This window comes from Scomber scombrus, chromosome 8, assembly GCF_963691925.1.
Source record: "Scomber scombrus chromosome 8, fScoSco1.1, whole genome shotgun sequence".
Lineage (NCBI taxonomy): Eukaryota > Metazoa > Chordata > Actinopteri > Scombriformes > Scombridae > Scomber > Scomber scombrus.
Genome location: NC_084977.1, coordinates 11,583,177 through 11,602,834, shown reverse-complemented (window position 1 = coordinate 11,602,834; position 19,658 = coordinate 11,583,177). Strand labels below are relative to the sequence as shown.

Here is a 19,658-nt window from a genome sequence, read left to right as displayed (position 1 = left end):
GAGTTCACACAGTGTTGATTAAGCCCACAACAACCAGGTGAATCTCTCTGTATTTCATAGTATACAGTTTTGAAATCTCATGTCAGGTGCAACATTTCCCTGCAGGCCTTTGTCCGTTAATCGTACAGCTCTTGTAAATGTTATTGGACCTTTCACAGGGGTTGTGTGAAGCTTGAAACAATCTATCCACCTTTTTACAGCCCAAACAGTAGATTATGGCAAGGAGTGTAACTGGCATACTGGGACGAATACCGGTCGACTGTCAGAAAAATCTGTTTCCACAACCCTCTCTGAGTGTCATTATTTGTCTTTCAAATATAAATCAAGAGTTGTGCTTGGACTTGAGGTTAGTACCATCATCAACCCTTTTATTTCTTTGTCTTTGTATGCATTTCCAGCTGAAGAGTACCATGCAGCATATCAACCTCCAGATCACCCATGACTCCAAAGAGTAAGTATCTGTATCTGACATCTGTTCTGTTCTTCTGGTTCTTTGCTGTCACACTAACACAGACCCACAGTACATATAATGCTATCACATCATTCTCTCACATTTTGTGCTGAAATGTCACCAGTTAGTTTGATATTAGCGAGCTGGAACAAGAACAGAAGATAGTTGGCTGGGGAAAATGTGTTTACAACAGGTCTTCAAAATGTAGCTTCAGACCGTTTGACAACTTTCTGTTTGGCTTTAAAAGGTAATTGGAAGTAGAAAGTAGAGCTCTCATGAGGCAATTAGCTTAAAATTTCACTAACATCAACGGCATAAAGCACTGTCTCCAGCGGCTATTTTCACTAATTGCCTACTCAAAATCGGATGTAACTGTCATAAAGTAGGAAATGGCATCAGTATTGTGGAGTGAAACGTCTTTGAAAACATATCAGTCCCACTTTCAGAAGTTGAGACTTTGCGAACAGAAAGTAATTGGAAAGAAAAGTAGTTAAAACTTCTTTGTGAAGAAGCGTCACTAATGGATGTGTATTGTAATGTGAACTCGTTTTACTGCCAAATTCGTTCTGTAATGGGAGGTACGTGTTGCATTGAGGGACACAACATGAGAAAAAGTACAAAATATCATTAATTATGTGTTAAATAGTGGTAGTTCAACAAAAATCTATTTGATTATGAAAACGTTGCCCTACTTTGTTAAATACGTATATCAACTACAGTAGGTCTTCAACTCTTAGGTGGCTTATAGAATTAAATTTGTATTGTTTTTACTGCAGCGCACATATGCCTGATAGATAAATGAGTTTGGGATTTCACATATGAACTTAACACATTTCACATTGTATTATTGTTGTTTTATCTTTGCCTTCATGGGTCTGACTCACTGAGTGGTAGTTCACTTCCAGAAGATGATATCTGACCTTTTGGGGAGAAAGAAGACCATGATTTTGTGGTCTTCTCTGAAAAAGAGCCAGTTTTAGATGTGTTCAGGAGGTGTGAATGACTGTCATGGTGGTGAAGCGAGATTTTTTTTTTTAAAGAAAAATAAAAATAAATTGTAGATGGAGTTTTTAAAGAGACGACAGAGGAAGGATGATAGAGCTGAGCAGAGAACAAAAAAAGACAGAATGAGAGACATCGAGGAAGACTAGCTGTGCAGAGATGGAGTGAGAGCACTAGAGACCGAGATGACAAAGACTGACAGCTGTCTACTTTAGGCTGACGTCTACAGTACACTGCAGATCCAACCAAGTGAGGGGAGGGGGGGGCAGGATGCTGCTTAGAGAGGCTGTCTCTCTTAAAACTTGAAATTTGCTGTCAGAGAATCCATCAGTGTTTCACTGGCTGACATTAAGACTCAGATCTGATACAATCAGGCAGTTTTTTTCCCCCTACAACATGCATGCATGTCCACAGACACACGATTGCGCTTAATGTAATTAAACTTACTAAAAAAAAGCTTTCCAGGATTAAATATGTAAATAGAAGTGCAAGTCGAGTGGTGACAGACTACAAGCCCTGTTTTATCCTCCCTTTTTTCTCTGTCCCTCATGTCTTGAAAAGTGCACTTCTAAACTGCAGTGGGAAAATATGAAATGTTGAGTCCTGTGCCAACATTCAGTATCACTTGTGACATGAAGTAAACTTTCAACCTGATCCTGTGCTCCGTAGGGAGAGTGGTTTCACTTCAGAGAGCTGTGCTAACCCTTAAAGTACTGACTTAGCACCTCTCCAGTCAAGCCAGACCTATGAAATTTAAGGGGTGTGTGTGTGTGTGTGTGTGTATGTGACACCGAAGAGGAAAGAAAAAGAGAGATGGGGTTTTTTTGTAAGCATGGAAACAAATTATTTTCAGGAATGTTGTTTTTGTTTTGCTCAAACCCAAAACAGCAGAACTAAAAGGACTCTGAAGAAAACATTTCCAAGCCAAAAATAAAATGGACAGAAGGGAAAATGAGACGGACAGACAGGCCTCGTGTGTGTGTGTGTGTGTGTGTGTGTGTGTGTGTGTGTGTGTGTGTGTGTGTGTGTGTGTGTGTGTGTGTGTGTGTGTGTGTGTGTGTGTGTGTGTGTGTGTGTGTGTGTGTGTGTGTGTGTGTGTGTGTGTGTGTGTGTGTGTGTGTGTGTGTGTGTGTGTTAGCTTTGGGTTTGGCCCAGACTCTCTCCACTCTTTCTCCATTCCCATTAGAGGAGCATTCTGGTCTGTGGCAGCCCAGAGGATTTGAATGGCACTGGCTCAGGGTAATGGGAACATGGGGATAAAGATTGGGAGAATGCTTATTTAACAGCCAGTTGTATCGTCAGCAGCAGCAACATTGAATTTCTATTACCTCGTACTAATTTTTTTATGTCACTTCTATATACGCTCGTATAATGACTATTGTTTAAGAAGCATGGAGCCACAGAGTCCTCCAGAGGTCACATACAGTAGCAGAAAATAAACATTTATATTGAAATAGTTGCGCACAGATAGGCCTTCACAGCAGTCAATTTGACTAGTCATAGCAGGGGAATGTGATTGATAATATTAATTATGCAGTCATTAATATGTTTATTAATTACTTTACCTGATAATGTAATGACATTATATTTGTGGTATTATCATTACTATTAGTAAGACTTTCTGTATCAGCATCTGACCATCAGGCGAATGTGAAAAAATGAAAGACAGTGAAAAATACATAATACATAAATACTTGTGTTAAAGGCTAGTTTAAAGACTGGAAACAACAAACCTGGTAACTTAATCCAGCTACTAGCACCTCTAAACTCACTAATTGACACACCATATCTCCTCAGTCACTGACACCTTTGATTTTAAATCGGATCACATGTAATGGATTTAATGTAAATCTCTCTTGTAATAACTACTTTACTTTAGTTGGACATTTATAATAACTTTGACTTAAAAACACCCTTAAAAGAAGGGTTGGGTTTTTTTATGGTTAGTAACACTGCTGCTGTGCTGTCTAAAATACTTTATCTCAATAAGTACACAAACGTAAAGAGAAATAAAACAAATGTAGAATTGCAGACCATCTGTCAGCACGGTTCATAATGAGGCCACTTCAGACTTGGCTTGGCTGAAACATCCCATGATATTAGAAAGCATCAAAGTACAGGCACCATTACAGAAAGTGCAGAACTGTTTTATTATATATGTCTCTCCTTGGCTTTCTGTCTCCTCAGGAGGCCAGACACAGTTAAACAGAAGAATGCCTTCCCGCCAAACTTCATCCACTCTCTGGACTCCACACACATGATGCTGACCTCTCTCTACTGCTATAGGTATCAGTGATATAGGTTGTCTTTGCAGAATAATATTATGTATTATGTAATACTTTGTCTCTGACATTGACTCTCTATGTATGCATGACCTCAGCTAACTTTGAGAATGCAATTACCACCTCAGATGGGTGTTGCATGATATGTCTCATGATATTTCTCGCAATATAAGCTCATGTCAGAACTGGCCTCTAGACAGGTTTGATAATTAATGATGGAACTCACACTGGCTTTAAATGAATGTCAGCTATGGTTTTCGCAGTTATTGTCTATGTAATACAATTCTGTACACTTTTACTTTCAAAGTCTACTTATTTTTAATGTTGTTGTCTACTCTCTCCTTCAATCTCTGCACATGATCTCTTTCCTCTTCTATCCTCCTAGCGCTGGTTTGACATTCGTCTCAGTCCACGACTGTTTCTGGACACACGCCCTCACCGTGGACACCATGAACAAGGTATTTAATTACAGTACAACCTTTTTTCCCTTCCACTTATCTAGATTATTTCACCATTCCTCGTCCAAGTCATCTTTCATTGCTGTTTCCATCCTGTCTGATCATATATCACCGGGGTTTAATATTCTCCTCTTTTTGCTGATGAAGCTAAAAGTGGCACATGTGAGTCGATTGTTCTGTCTCTTGTCTTTACATTTAGCTCCTTTTCAATTCATTTTTTGTGAAATGAAACAGAAAAATTATAGAGGATAAGATTATTTTAGCACTTTTCCAGTGGATGATAGTAATAAGAGTAATTTGTGGCATCTATGACTATTGCTCCTGTTAAGGTAAACTACACAGCTGCTTTATACATTTATCACCTGCTAGCTGCAGGTAGCACCATCAGACAGAGGCTGCTGAATAAATAACTGTCTGCCCCTGCCTGGTGAGACTAGCTTGTCAACAGGCCCAGACTGAGACACAGCATAGAATAAAATGGATCAAATTACCATAAAGCTCCAATTTTCTGTAGATGTGGCTTCAGAGCACAGCCACAGTTTTATGTCTTCACCCAATATCAGAGGAGTTGCAGCCAATGAAGCAGCTCCCTCTCAGTACATTTATTCTCTCTCATATTCTCCGTCTCTTGATGTGTGCGTGTACGCCTTTCTCATTACACAGGTAATTGAACACAGCAGCAAAGGAAGGGTATTGCATAGATATATTAGTCAACACCTAGTTTAGTTTAATGGCAACTGATCCTTCCTTCATCCATTTATTTTTTCAACTGGCTACCCTGTCACATGAGGCTGGAGACTTTCCCAGCAGGTGTTGGGTGAGACTGCACAGGTTGCCAGTATAGAAAGGTTTCTCAGGAACATCATTGTGTTGTGTATGCATGATTGAGAGCTTATGAGGACATCCACACAAAGGGTTGTTTTTATGCGCTAAAGTGCAGGAATCGTAAAAGTAAAGCATGGAAACTGTTTGTTGTACCAAGAAGAGGAAACCGCTCTGTTAGCTCTAGTGATAAAATTTGAGTCTTGGATTTTAATAAGGTGGTGGTCAGTTGTCACATTAACATTGTAATATTTCAGAGAAAAAAAATCTTGGCCTCCTGAAGGTGATAAATAACACCTCATAAATCCTGTATTTGATATAGTTTCCTGAGAGTGAATTAAACTTGAGCAAAGTTGAGCATTTTAACATGGGGGTCTGTGGGGATTGACTCGCTTTTGGAGCTGGCCTCAAGTGGCCATTTGAGGAACTGTAGATTTTGGCACTTGTTTTTCAGCCACAGAGACAGAGTTGCTGCTTGCCACAAGCTCACCCCTTAAAAACATTGTGTAGCCTTGGTTCTCTTATTACTGGTGCTGTACCAGCTGCTTCTTCCCCACTACAAGTTCATGTGTCATGTGCACAACCTCGAATGTTTGCAAGTGGGAAACCTGTCAATATCACAGGGGGTTTTCCTGATAACCTGCAACCAGTACAGAGAATAAGAACACATCACTTCCACAGGTGTCAACAGAGATGTGAAAAATTCACACTATGCCCTCCATTCTACTTGCATAGTAAGTCAATGTGCACTTCTCTCTGCCTCTTCCTCCTCCTGTCAGGTCTGTCGGGAACAGTTTGTCGCACTGCACAGCCAGCCAATCCTTCAAGAGCTGTCCAACTTCCTGCTACAGAAATACTGCACCGGGCTCGCGTGAGTGTTCACACACCTGTGGGCAGGAACATGTTTGAATTTGCATCCTCACATACACACCCATCATATCATATTTGTTCATCCATCTATATGATAATAGAAATAAAAAGTTACCTTCTTTTAATTTAATTTTTCATCTGATGCAAAGTATTATTCCGTTAAATCCCTCCATCTGCAATCTCTCCTTCTTTTTCTGTCCATCATTGACGTTAAGCTCTGCCAGTTTACTTGCGCTACACAGAATGATCTTTATGTATGTTAATGGCTTAGACAAAAGCCAGAATACATGCAACTCCGACATGTACACTCATCATAAATCAGTCCAAAAGTGACACACACATAAAAGGTTATAAGACTGTAAAAGTTAAATCAGCGTAACAAGTTTCTCTTTCCACTTATCAAATGTTTTTTCATACTGAATGTGTGTTTCTGGCCTCAGGCTGGGTTATGCTTATCATCACTGACTGTGATTTTCCTCTTCTGGATAATTGGACACCTTCTCTACAGGCTTGACTCCACAGCAGCACTTGCCCTCTTTGTTCCCCCCCCCCCCCCCCCCCCCCCCACACACACACACACACACACACACACAAACACACACACAGACTCATTACTGTTCCCAAACACGTTATTTGCAATACAATGACTTTGGACTTACATTTTTCACTAATTAATTACATTGTTGGACAGTGAGACTGCTTTAAAGGTTTGAATACTCCACCTGGATTTTTTTTATTCGAGAAGGATCCTTTTGAGAATTACCACAGTGACCACAAAGACGAGTGTAATCCATCAATACAAACACTAATAATGTTTACATTTAGGTACTTCAACTTCTCACAGTACTAACAGTCAGTCATTTGTCTGTGTACCATTCAAGTCCTCATACAAACAAGTGTGTTGCTCCACCTGTAGAACATCACATTCTGATGTACTAATTCAAAGTAAACTGACTTGCAAGACTGGCTGTTTGGTTTTAAAGACAACTAAACAATGTAGTAACTCTAATGTGACATCTTGATGTGAAAAAAACCTGCAGAGGTTTAAATGATTAAATAAAGGGACTATCGGTCGTATGAACAGATGAAGCCATTTGGCTGAATTGTGGCATGTTTCTAAATACAAACAGAAAGTCCAGTTACCTCTAACTTCTAGATGCACCAAGACAATTCCATGTGTATGTGTAAAGTCTTAACTTTTTATTCTTCTCCTTTGTTGCAGGGCTGATGCCAAGAACAAGAAATACCAGGAGTACAGGAGGCTGGTGCTGCTGCTGGCCAAAGTGCCCCAGACAGGTCAGTTTGTAGAGTATGCAGCTGTCCCAAACACCTGGAGGGAGGGAGGGGGGCGGCAGCAAACAGGGTATTGTTTTTTTCTTAATTGGTTAGAAGAGGTTCTGTGTGTCCTCAAGTTCTGTTTGAGGTTAGCAGAAGCCTTCAGGGATATTATTTAATTGGGTTTGTGCGCAATCTTTGGCATATGTGGTCACAGCAACAGTTAATTGTTGTTGCTTATTCTCTGTACACTTATCCCATTATCTGTAGTCCACGTTTAAAACAGGAAAAGTTATTGAGTTTTGCTAAAATTCAGTTTAAATCATGACTGATGTATTTATTTCTGCCTGTGTAGCCACTAGCAGATCCAGATTCCCCTGTTTTCCTTTGATACCACTGGTGTCCAGAGTGAAGGTACAGAGACAGCGTCTCTGTCGGTCGGGTGGATGAAAGCTTTGCTGCTACAAAACCGCCTCGCACAATCTCCATCTGTACACTTACTGTCTGCTTGGCACTGACAGCTGGGTTGTATAAATTGATTACTGTTAATTGTGTCCCTCTTCTGCATAATCAGCTTATGTGGCTGAGACCAGTCAGGTGTGCTCCTGAGTGGTGTGTATCTCAGTGTGTGTTAGTGAGTGTGTGTGTGTCCCTGAATGCCCACTGGTTCAATGTTCAATACCAGACTCGATGAATCTGGACTGAAATCCATTATAATCTTCACAATGAAGGGTCCTGAACTTATTATTAAAGTGAATCAGGTTTCACCATGTGTAATCCAGCAGGGGGATAAGCTGAATCAGGTGACCACAGAGTCAGGAAAAAAGGCTGGAGAGCAAACTGAATAACTTCCATTATTGTGCAAAGAGGCTGATGTTTCAACAGCTAGAGTCTGGCTTTGATGGCAACACAGCAGCTGATTATGAGGACAGTAAATGCTTTAAGTTATTCAGTGTGCTCCTGTCGTTCCTCTGTGCCTGTGTGTAAACTTGTTGAACCTCGCCATAAATGAATGATTCATGTCTGGTCATCTGTCATGGAAATATTCGGACACAAACATCAGCTACAATCTGAAGATTCAAATATGGTCACTCGCCAGCATCTAACTGCACATTATGTTGATCTCATACAAATACATATAATATCCCATGAGATGTCTAATAATGGAAATAAAATAAATATATTCATACAGCCTCATATTTATGTATAAATATAAACATAACCCAAACAAAACAACATCTATATTTCATGCACTAATTCAAGTCAGTTTAGCATTGTACTGACTAGTGGATTAATCGATTCGTTGATCAAAAGTAAATAAATTAGCAACTATTTTGATAATTGATTAGTCATTACAATATTTTTTCAAAAATATATTCTGGTTCCAGCTTCTCAAATGTGAGAATTTGCGAGTTAATTTAATAAAATTAAAAATAAATTTAATATTTTTGGACTGTTTTTATAAAGCAAGGGGGCTCTGGGAAGTTGTGACGACTATCAACCATTGGATGTTTTATTGATTAAACAATGAATTGATTAATTGAGAAAAAAGTCGCAGCCTACGTCGGTTAACATTACTGTTAACTGATTTGATAATGGATCAACTATCTTTAATCCATATAAACTTATATGAGGATTTTATCTATCATAAGTCATTTTCTCCCTCCATTCAAATGAATTCAGAAAATGCAAAGATGTTTAATTTTTAAAAACATTTATGTTGTCATAAATCATGAGATAAAAGACAGTAGACACTCCACACAGAAAAAAACACAATACAAGTCAGGTAGTCAACTACAAAATGTATAATATGGAGGATTCGCTTGCTGCATGAATGAGCATATTCATGAAAAACAGTTTTTGTTGTAACTAAGTGCTATATAACAGAGTTCATATCAATACCACCCATGTGTTACGTTGAGACTAGAACTTAGACATACCTGTATTGATCAGTTATTAGTTTGATGATTGATGTCAGCATTATTTTGTTGCATCAGTAAGCTTCTCGTTCTTAACTTTTTATGGGCTTTCCTCAATAATTCAGGCTGCAGCTCCTGCTGGTGAGCACAGCTGTCAGAGAGGCAAAGCACAAAGTGCAAGACAGGAACACATTCAGAGCTAAAATTAGTATTTAAGTGGTGTATTAAAAGTTCATAGAAAATGTACTGGCGCCCAGTAACACTAAAAAGCAGTATCTCATTTAAAATGAAAGGTATTGACTTGACTTTAAAAAAGAAAAAGTTCTCCTCTTCCTCCTCCATATGATTGTAATTCAGCCTGTAGACTGGACCCCAGAACAAATTCTTAGTTTAACATCACGCTGCCTGACCATTAACTACATTTATGATTAATAATAGATTAATCATTGCGCAAATTTGTTTAAATGTATCATGTTCTCCCTCAATGATAGCTTAAATAATTTACAATGGACTAGTCTCACAGCATAACCCAAATTAAGTATGTGTTTGATTTATAAATTAAATAAAAACAATACAGTAAATCATTATAATGATAAAATAGATGCAACAATATAATGCAGAATTAGTGCTCTTGCTCTGCTTGTCACTGTTCAACAAATAATTTAGCTGACTAGGCTTTTCTGAAAGACATGACATGAAACAAACCATGAAAAAAAAAATAATTTGTACTATCAAAAAGTACAAATACCATCAATACCATTCCATCAAGTAGGAAAATAAAATGGGCTACACCCATCATGTGACTACACACTTGAGTCTTAAAGAATATGAGTGTATCTCTGCAGTGCTGAATCATAATAAATGTAAATCCTTGCAAATAAATATAGCAGATAAGATTTCTGCTGTAGTTTCAATGAAAAAAAGCCCACGTGTCATTCACTTTTTGTTGTTTTTTTAAACAACACAGTTGTGTCCCAATAACGCACAAATGCTGTTGCAAAAACTCTTAACATAGTTCTTCATTCTTGAACAGTCACATTTCTAACAGTGCCTCCATTTAATCATTAATTTGGTTAATTATTGAACATAATACATCACACCATACCTCACACCATACCTCAAAAATACTCCCTGCTGGAGAAACTGGGGAAATGAAAGTTACAGTACTTACATATGTGAGGTCATGTTTATGTTAAAAGTTGCTGCACATAATATAATTCACTTTGTGTAACTGCTCTCCACATACCTAAACCTGCTCTGACATTTTGCCTCTTGCCTCTCTAGGTGATTTTGATCTCCAGCAGGTGAAAAAATCCACTTATTTCTTCAGCTGAGAGGCTGGTGAAGGCGAGCCAGTGGAGGGAGATGAGTAGAATTGACAGAGTGCAGCAGGGAGGCTGAAGGCTCTGGTCTGGACTGGCTTTGTCTCCCCCAGACATTAGCGCATTGATCCAGCCGCGCCCTGCCTGGCTCCTGGTCCACAGGCTGGCATGAGCTGCTGGAACTACTGGAGTCGTTCACACACAGTGAACCCGCCTGATTAACTGACTGTTGGGCTGATGTTGAGGGAGGGACACTCATCCAGGCGAGAGATGAGGGAATCGGCAACGGATGGGAATGTTAAAGACTTCAATCAGTACAAAGCACCTCTTATAACCTCTTAGACCGTATTCGTGTGTGTGTGTGTGTGTGTGTGTGTGTGTATGTTCATAAGCTATACTGTAGACTGAATCATGTCGATCTCGCCATCGTCAGCAACACCTCAGCTGCTCGATAAGACTGAGCAAAGGTGCTCTACCTGCATAGTGTGATTGCCAGTGATTGGATGTGAGCGTGCGGGTGTGTGTGTGTTTGTGTGCGTCGGTGAGTGTTCATTGTCATGCTGTGAAGACCTCCACTGAGCGCGGAGCCGCCGCTGCTACCATCCCACCTAATCATCGATCCCATCACTCACTGGATGGCAGGATGCTCTCTGACACAATGTTGTAACATTTCAACTCTGACAGGATTCACTGGACAAGTTTGAAGAGGCATTTAAGAGTAAATGAAGGATGAACTTTACTGTGATGGGGGATACAGGACTATCAGAGAAAGAGCAACTTGGAGGGATGAGTCAAGAGGCTGGTTTCTCACCTTCTCAGAGTGACTAAGCACTTGACGACTGCGCTAAAATAAATGTGTCTCCTAAAATGAAAAGTGTTATTCATTTGATGGATCAAAGAAAGAGCTGGTATTCTTGGTGTGCTTAAACAGGATGAATGAGGCAGCTACTTATTTAGCTATATCTGCATATTTCAATCCTATTGTGTATCATGAGATGAAGGCCTTTTAGATGCACCACAAAGGGTTTGCAGGCTTCACTAATCAACTTGGTTCTTATTTTTCTGGGCCAGTGCCGCATCTAGATGTAAAAATAGCAGAAGCGCTATCTGATCATCGCTGGAAACGTTACAGCAGTTTCAGACAAAAGGTGCTGTCGATGTTCAAAGGCAAACAAAGCCAAACAAAGCTGGCTGAGTGACAATGTAATGAAATGGAAATAATCTTTGAGGGGCATACATATTGCTGGTTAGACTGTAGGTTTTCAGATGATTTGCATGGCAACATGCACATAGAGATGCTCTCCATATTTTATGATGTGCAGGTGACATGACTTTGATCACTCATTTTATTATTACATCTATCACCCAATGACGTTTAAGTGAAATCCTCTTTGAACTGTATTGTTCATGCTCATTGTGCTTTCTGAGTCATTAATATTGCAATTACAGGTTTATTCACTCACTTTGAAAAGTTAGCTGATTATTGATAATGATCAGATTTCTTCTCAGACATTCCAAATGAACGCTGACCTTTAATGGGATGTTAATAACTGACTATAAAATTGGTGTCAGTGCATGTATTAAATGAACAGTTTCTTATTTTAGGAAATATGATTATCCACTTTCTTGCTGAGAGGATTGAGACCACTTTCAGTTTTGTACGCTAAATATGAAGCTACAACCAGCCGTTGGTTAGCTTAGCATCTCTAAATCAACACACTATATCTTGCTTGCTCAATCTGTCAAAAACCAACATCTAAAAATATTGAGGTTTTATGAGGGGTTGGTGGATTTTGCCTCTGTAAGACAGATATATGCTAGCTGTTGACCTCATGTCCAGCTTAAAGTCCAGCTGAAACAGCATTCAAGCGTATCTAAATTCCACATCGTGCCATCAAGTGAAACAGGATAGACAGGCTGGACATAACAACGTTGAAAGTGGGCATGTTATAATGAATCTTGGCTCTGTGCCGCTAAAAGACTGATTGATGGCTGGATGTCATATTATTGGTTGAAATGGAACACATATTTTGTTGTACAGAAAGAGAACCTTATTGGATTTTGATATAAGAATACAAAGAAATGTATTTGTTTGGCATAGGTGCATAATATGACTGGGAATGTGATCTTCAAATGGGTTAAAAGGGCATTTTTCATTTCATCTCAACTTTAATTATCAGGCTGCTGGATGCAGCCTCATCATTAACCGATGGTCATGTGAGTGGTGTTGATCTTCTCATCTAACTTAACAAGAAAGCAAATATGTGCATTTCCAACATTTTGAACTATTCCTTTAAAACTCAGTCACTTTCAGAATGCATTAAGAGGTATCATGGCCCCTTGAATATTTGAGGATGGATCTCATTAGTGATAGTTTCACATGAGTGTTTTTAATAATATTGTATACAAACAAAACTTATTTTCTATAGTGTTCATCTTTTTATTCATATTTAATACCAGCCAGCTGTGTTGTTGTTGTGGAAGTTGTATTTGCAGTTTTAGGTATGAATGGCCAATCTCAGCTCATGCCATAAAACTGTAGCCTATGACTTGAATTAATAATAAATGACTTACTGTTGAGCCTCAGGATATCCCTATTTAAAGTGACTTTAACATCAGTGGTTTTAACTATAGCCCACAAATTACTAACATTACTGTTTGCTTATTGTCCTTTGCTATTATTAGTAGCTAAATTATAATTTTTTGTCAAAACAAATTTGCAGCATTGAAGTGCATCCTACAACACCGGATGGAGAGATTTTATAAATAAAGTCAACAGCTAAATAGTTTCAATAAAAACAGCAGCTACGTATTTATGAGCTTTTCTTTTTTTTTAAGCTAACACGTGGTGTTGGCTAGCTAACAGCTAACATCACCTGTGAGTTTAAAGCCATTTTGTGTTCAATATTGTTATGAAATGCAATATAGTGATAAAAGTGTGCCGTGCAGTGTGTAAAATATAGTGGCATCTAGCAGAACAGACTTGGCAGAAATTGAATATAATATTCACAAGTATGTTTTAGCTTGTATATTATCCCATGAAAATAATAATCCTTATGTTTTTGTTACTGTAGATTGACCCCTTTATATCTACATAGGAAGTGGATCCTCTTCCATGGAGGCTGCCATGTTGCACTGCCATATTTCTACAGTAGCCCAGAATGGACAAACCAAACACTGACTCCATCCTTTGACATTTTTTGGGACACCGTAGTTTCTCCTACACCCTTGAAAGGGGAGGAGTATTCAGTTGGTTTCCATCTGCAACTTAAATACTAGATGCCACTAAATCATACACACTTGACCTTATACTAATATTTATTATATTTTATGCAGCTCTACAGTATGTTCACATCACACTTTTAAACACAAAATTTCCATTTTTGACTAACGTTAAACTCATCTAACAAAACTTTACGTGCTAAAGTCTGAATGGGAAAGCAAACAAAGCCACAGTGTCCTTACAGCAGGCATCGCCCCAGTGTGCCTCTTCTCACCCCTCGTCTCCTCAAGTTGTCAGTTGTCAAGGACAGAGCTCTCTCCTGTAAAGTGCTCTCAGGATCTCACATACTTAACACATATCACATTTCACAACTTATAGCTTCTGACACACCCAGCTGCCTGGAAAAAAAGTACAGCACTACATGACCTGAGCTCAACACCAATGAGTGTTAATGGGTGGATGGATGCTGGGGGTATAAGTGGCTCAATCAATAGCCGTAACTCAGGCCTGAGGGAGGGTTGGATGGTTAGAAGTTAGCTTTAAAATGCTGCTGTTACCAAATTTAAAATGGCAGAACATGTTACAGATTGTGTGTGAAAAGCAGCAGGTCAGAGAGCATGCACACTTAATGTCTATTTTTGTTGGGATGTGCGTGCGCGTGCATGCGCGTGCTTCGGGGTAAACTACAGTTGACTTTGACTGATGCAGTAAACAGGATATTGAAGATGTCCTTACAGCAAATTGCAGTTGCCGTGTGGCTTGATGGGCCTGTCTCAGTTTCTCTGGGGTGATTCCAAGGATGTCTGCTGTTAGATCAGAGCTGCACTGGACCAACCTGCATCAACAGCAGGAAATAGTCAGATAGCTTCCATTAGGGATCTGTCCTGAGATTCACTCATCTTTTTCATAGTGATTTTGTATTAGGGAAATGTACTAGTGAACTTGTGATGGAGCTCAGGGATGACAGGAAACAGACAACTTTTACATTTGACAAAGCCATCACTTTAGGGCATCTCCTGAGAGAAGAAAAAGTGTTTTTTCAGCATCTTTTGAAGGTCTTTTCCCCTCCAAGCCCAGTTTATTTTTGTACCTGACAGATGGATCAGACTGCTGATATCACAACAACACAGTCATAAATAGTCATTAAATAAACATGTTTGAATAGATGTGCTCATCTATTTACTAATGGCCTGATGTCCTCAGCAGTGCTGCTAAAAGTCTTTGGATGTGCATCTAATATAAGTCAAGTATATCATAATGTTAAAACAGCTAGATTTAGACTGTGTTTATTTTTGGAAATGGCTTCTGACAAGTATACTTTCTCTGTCAGATCTTTAAACAGATGCACAGATGCTCACTGTTAGCAAGCATGTGACGCAATGTGAACTGTTATAATATAGTGGGTTATTCTGCTCTTCTAACAGCTAACAGACCATTCATGAACATTGACTTGACTTTCCTGTGAGCAAAATCCATTTGGAAAAAAAAATTGGTCTAAAGCTCAAAACAGCCGTGGCAAGTTTGTTCAGATTGCTAAATTTCACTAAACATCTGTGTTTGATTCAGGCATTTGCAAGACTTCACTTGCTCTTGTACAGTATTTTCTTTTAGTTCTCTGGTCTGGAAGAGTTGGGACAACATTTCCAGGCCACAACAGTTCTTAGTAGTTTGCTATTGTTGCTGCTGCACAATCAAGAATTTGTTTGAATTGAAATGTGAATTTTACTGTCTTTAAAGCTGAAATGAAGCAGAATTGCAGCCAGGCTACTGTGTTTCTCTGTAGAGTTTCCATGTTCATCCAGCTGGCTGGCTTTCCTCCACTCTGAGTCCAGAGGAGGCTCAAAATTGCTTTTATTGCATTTAAGTGTGTTATTCCTGTGATATAGTGGGGACATGTTTCCCTGTCTCATACCCAAAGCATGCTGGGATAGGTTCCAATGAATTAGACAATGAAAATAGTTCCCTATAAAACAGTAGAAATAAACGTAGATATTTTGCATAGCCTGAATGACATGTTTACTGAAATGATAATATGTAAATGTACTGTATGGCTCTGAGTAACACCACACCTGTACATGTATCAAACTAAGTCTAGACAGTAATGTGGGGCTTTTAGCAAGCTCTGTTTAGTCACGGGTTCATCAGAGAGTGGACACTGCAGAAGTGTTGGTTGCTATCTACCAGACATGCCAGAGCTGGAAGCCACTCTTCGATAGCTGGACCACTCACTCCCACTGAAAGAGCACTTTGATTTCCTTGCCAGGCTCCTGGGCTCTCCCGGCCTATCTCCTGCCCTGTGGCGTCATGAGTGCCCAGCACTCAGAAGCACTAGCAGGGGAGCGGAGTGTACAGACAGTCCTGGAGGGAGCAAATGGGGCCAGAGCTCTCTGTCAGCAGGGGAGAGGAAGCAGAAGTCAGCACAGAGGAGAGGGAGAGCTGGCGTTTAGGAGAAAGAAACAGGTGGTATAGTGTTGGCAGGTGTGTGTGTGTATATGTCAGGTACTGTATGTCACTGTGAGTTTCCTTGGCCTGACCTTTATTCTGACTGGCAGGCAATGATGGGTTGATTAACAACCATTGAACACACATACACACACATCTGGGGCCTGATGTAGTGATGGGCTAATGAAGTAGATTTGCTGAAAGAAAGGTGTAGGTGCCTTGTAGGTTTTTTAACCTTTTGATCTTTAAATCTCATTTAAAAAGCATCTTGATGAGATTTAAAACGTTGCAGGTAAAAATAGCCTGTACATTAAAGGCAGAATAAACTAAACCTGCAGAAGTTTCTTCAGTCCCCTGCCTTTAAACATTTGGATGGCAAACACACACAGTTGTGTCTCAAGTCTTTTTTAATTTCCTCTTTGGAGACCATCTGTCCCGACTCTGCAGGGAAAAGCAGCTGCCTGTCCAGCAACACAAACACAGTGACAATCTCACAATGCCCTGGAGTCATTAAAAGAGTAAACTTTTGATAAAAGATTAATTCCCGTTCATTTTACAATATAACAGTGAAAAATGAATGAAACAGAGGGATGGATAAAACAAATCAGATTCATGTATAAAAGAGAGTAATATGTTATATCTTTAGCTTAGCTTCATATAACCAGCTGCATTTCTGAAATATTGACAAGTGCACATAATTAAGCTTTAAAATGTCGTATTTTATAATGAAAGCATTCAAATGCTCAACAGATCAATCTACACAAATACTGTTATCCTTTACTGTTTCTGAGTGTGTCTTTTTCTCTTTTTGATAACCAGGCAGATGATGATACTGATATTAAACCAGTATGAATGTAAACAATAACAAAGATTTGGAGATCATTGTAAGTGACACAGTAAAACATCATCATGACTAACAGAAGGCCAAGGAAGTAACCATCACATGCTTATTGCTTCTGCTTCTATTAAAAATATGCAAAACTGAATACTCGTGCTCTTCCAACATGCTGACCCAAAATGAATTTTCTAAACATGAAGCAGAGGAATCGTACTGTACTCAAATACAATTTCTTTGTTTTCCTCTTTACAGGTATTGCAGTGGGATATAACTGACAATGATGTTTCCATTGTGGGGAGCTTGCTTTTTTTTATTTTATTTTATTTTATTTTATTTTTTACAGCCACACACACAAAGAATATAGTACATGTATGTGGAGACTACAGTATATGCTAGGCACTAGGTATGCACAGGTACGGGATGTGACAACTGTGGAGTGGCTCAATAAAAGAAAATCAGGTCCCTGACACAGAAACACTTGGGCTGAAACTTTAGCGTCTGGTTTCATAAACCGCCTGAGATCGCCTGTTTGCCTCAAGGGAATTGATAGTTACTGATGAAGATCTCAGTGTGCATTAGCTCACTGACATTTTGTCCGTGTAGGTATTGATTGGTTTTGGTATTGGTATTGGCTTTGTACTCAGTCACTGTTTAGATTATTACTCTCACTAACAGGTTTGGGATTTGAAAACAAAAGCAGGCAAGGATCAAGTTTTAAAAAAAGACAGATAAATGTAAAGACATTTAAAAAACAATCTGAATGATTGCTGTTTGAGATTGTATTGTATTCTGTAAAATACATAACAATGTGCAGAAAGAGAATTATTAAGGAAAAGGTGTATTATATATTTTGTTTTGTTAGTGTAGTTATTGTTGACCAATAACAGAAATAATCTGAATTCATAAGCATGAATGTATTTGCGTGGCAAGGTCAGAGAAACAAAGCACATCCTCTCTCCATTCAAATGATCAGCCCTTGTGGATAAACATTTTAAACACTCCTTGCTTTACTTCAATTTATGAAACCAAAGACACATTTGAATAAAAATGGAAATGGAAAACAGAGGGCAGGAAAGAGAACAACAGGATATACGAAGAGAGAAAGTCATTTTTTAAAAAGCATTTTGAAAGCACACCGCTTGGAAAATCCAGATGCTTCTGTTAATGTTGTTGCTGCCGTGTGTGTGGCACAGATGCCATCCTTGCCAAAGCCTGCAGGAAGTACTGAAAATTCTGAACAGTTGTAACATTAACATAACACTAAACATGTTTGTAAAGTTGCAAAAAGAAGGACATTTGCATTTACAGAGTTCTGGGCAAGAAGCTGCAGCGGTATCAGCATGGAAGGAAACATGAATCTTAACGCAGAAATGGTCAAACAGCCAGTGTTTGCAAATGGACCGGAGTGTGAGAATTAAAAAAATAAACACTTATACAATAGAAGAAAAAAAACATGCAGACCTCACAGCAACTGGCACAGGATTATACACACACTGTGGGTGGTACTGTGAGGGACTGTAGAAAAAGTGATACAGCTTTTGTTATGTAAATTATTTGTTTTGCTTTAATTACTATGTTCAAGTAATATCAGTTCATTCCAGATGATAATATGCAATTCGTCAAAGATTAAAAAGATATTCCATTTTCAAACATTTTCTTTTTTTTCTCTTCTTTTTTTGTATGTCTAGAATTATAGCAAACTAGGCTAAATAAATAAATAGTCTGGTTTACATGATGCACACTATGTTTACACATAGAAATAACAGCCATGTCAATCAAATTATTTTCATTGAAGAGTGTGATTTACATCTAATATATGCTCAAGACAGACTTTAAACAAATTCTTAAGTAGCGTTGGGAAATCAGTCTAAGATGTGAAATATTGCACCTCCATTAACACATCAAAACAATTTCTGCATAAAGTGACTCTCAAACTGTTATTGCTTTGTTTGTTAACAATATGAAATTTTGACTAAAATATGTAAAGTGTATTATTCTCTGATGTGCATGTTTAGTTGTTAATGAGTCAGTTTGTGTCCTGACATTCCTCTCCAAACAGTTTGTAACATTTGCATATTGAAAAACTGGAACTTTGGTTTGATTCCTTATTAAAATTGTGAGGATGATTTTGGGATTATTGAGTTTCAGTTACTAATTTAATTGCAATTTCGCTTCAGCTATTTACTTTTTTTGCAATCCACAGGATTCGCAATCCTATATCACACTTATTTCTCTTTCTGTCTAAAATGTCTAAATATTTCTTTTGTCATTATATGTATTCCTAATATAGTGCCTCCCGGACGCGGAACACTGTTTGAAATTCAGCAAAACAATATTCCTATAACAAATCCATATATTCATTATTTTTGAGCATCCAAATAGGTTCCACAGGGCATCATTTGGGCATTAAACAAAGACAGACCTGAAAAACACTGTATAAAAATACTTATAAACCTTCAACTTTGTCCCAATCATAACTCTCAAGGTGGATAACAGGAACTGAAACTAACAAAATGAAAATCTAAAATGATCATAGCAGAACAAAATTGGCACTGTATAACGAAATCCAATCGAAGACGAAGAACAGTCCCAAATAGACCCGAGGGATTCCAATTTCCACTCTCATTACTCAGTAATGGTTCAGGCATTAGTGAGATGAGGTGAATAGGATGTCAGGTCCAAAAAGGAGAAAAGGTTCCTTTCCTAATGCTTTTGGACACATATCAGTGGCATCCGCTGAACTCTTATTGAGGC

The 19,658-nt window shown here is 38.6% G+C and overlaps 1 protein-coding gene across 1 annotated transcript in view; it reads left to right on the top strand.

Moving 5' to 3' along the window:
• The window catches only part of polrmt (polymerase (RNA) mitochondrial (DNA directed)), a 48,994-nt gene extending 37,509 nt beyond the window's left edge, over positions 1–11,485 (top strand). The window contains exons 16-21 of the mRNA XM_062423809.1: positions 399–451; positions 3,641–3,739; positions 4,121–4,193; positions 5,795–5,886; positions 7,108–7,181; positions 10,364–11,485. Coding sequence (XP_062279793.1) covers positions 399–451; positions 3,641–3,739; positions 4,121–4,193; positions 5,795–5,886; positions 7,108–7,181; positions 10,364–10,413 — 441 coding nt within the window. The 3' untranslated portion in view covers positions 10,414–11,485. The remainder of the gene's footprint in view (positions 1–398; positions 452–3,640; positions 3,740–4,120; positions 4,194–5,794; positions 5,887–7,107; positions 7,182–10,363) is intronic.
• Positions 11,486–19,658: the final 8,173 nt, after the last annotated feature.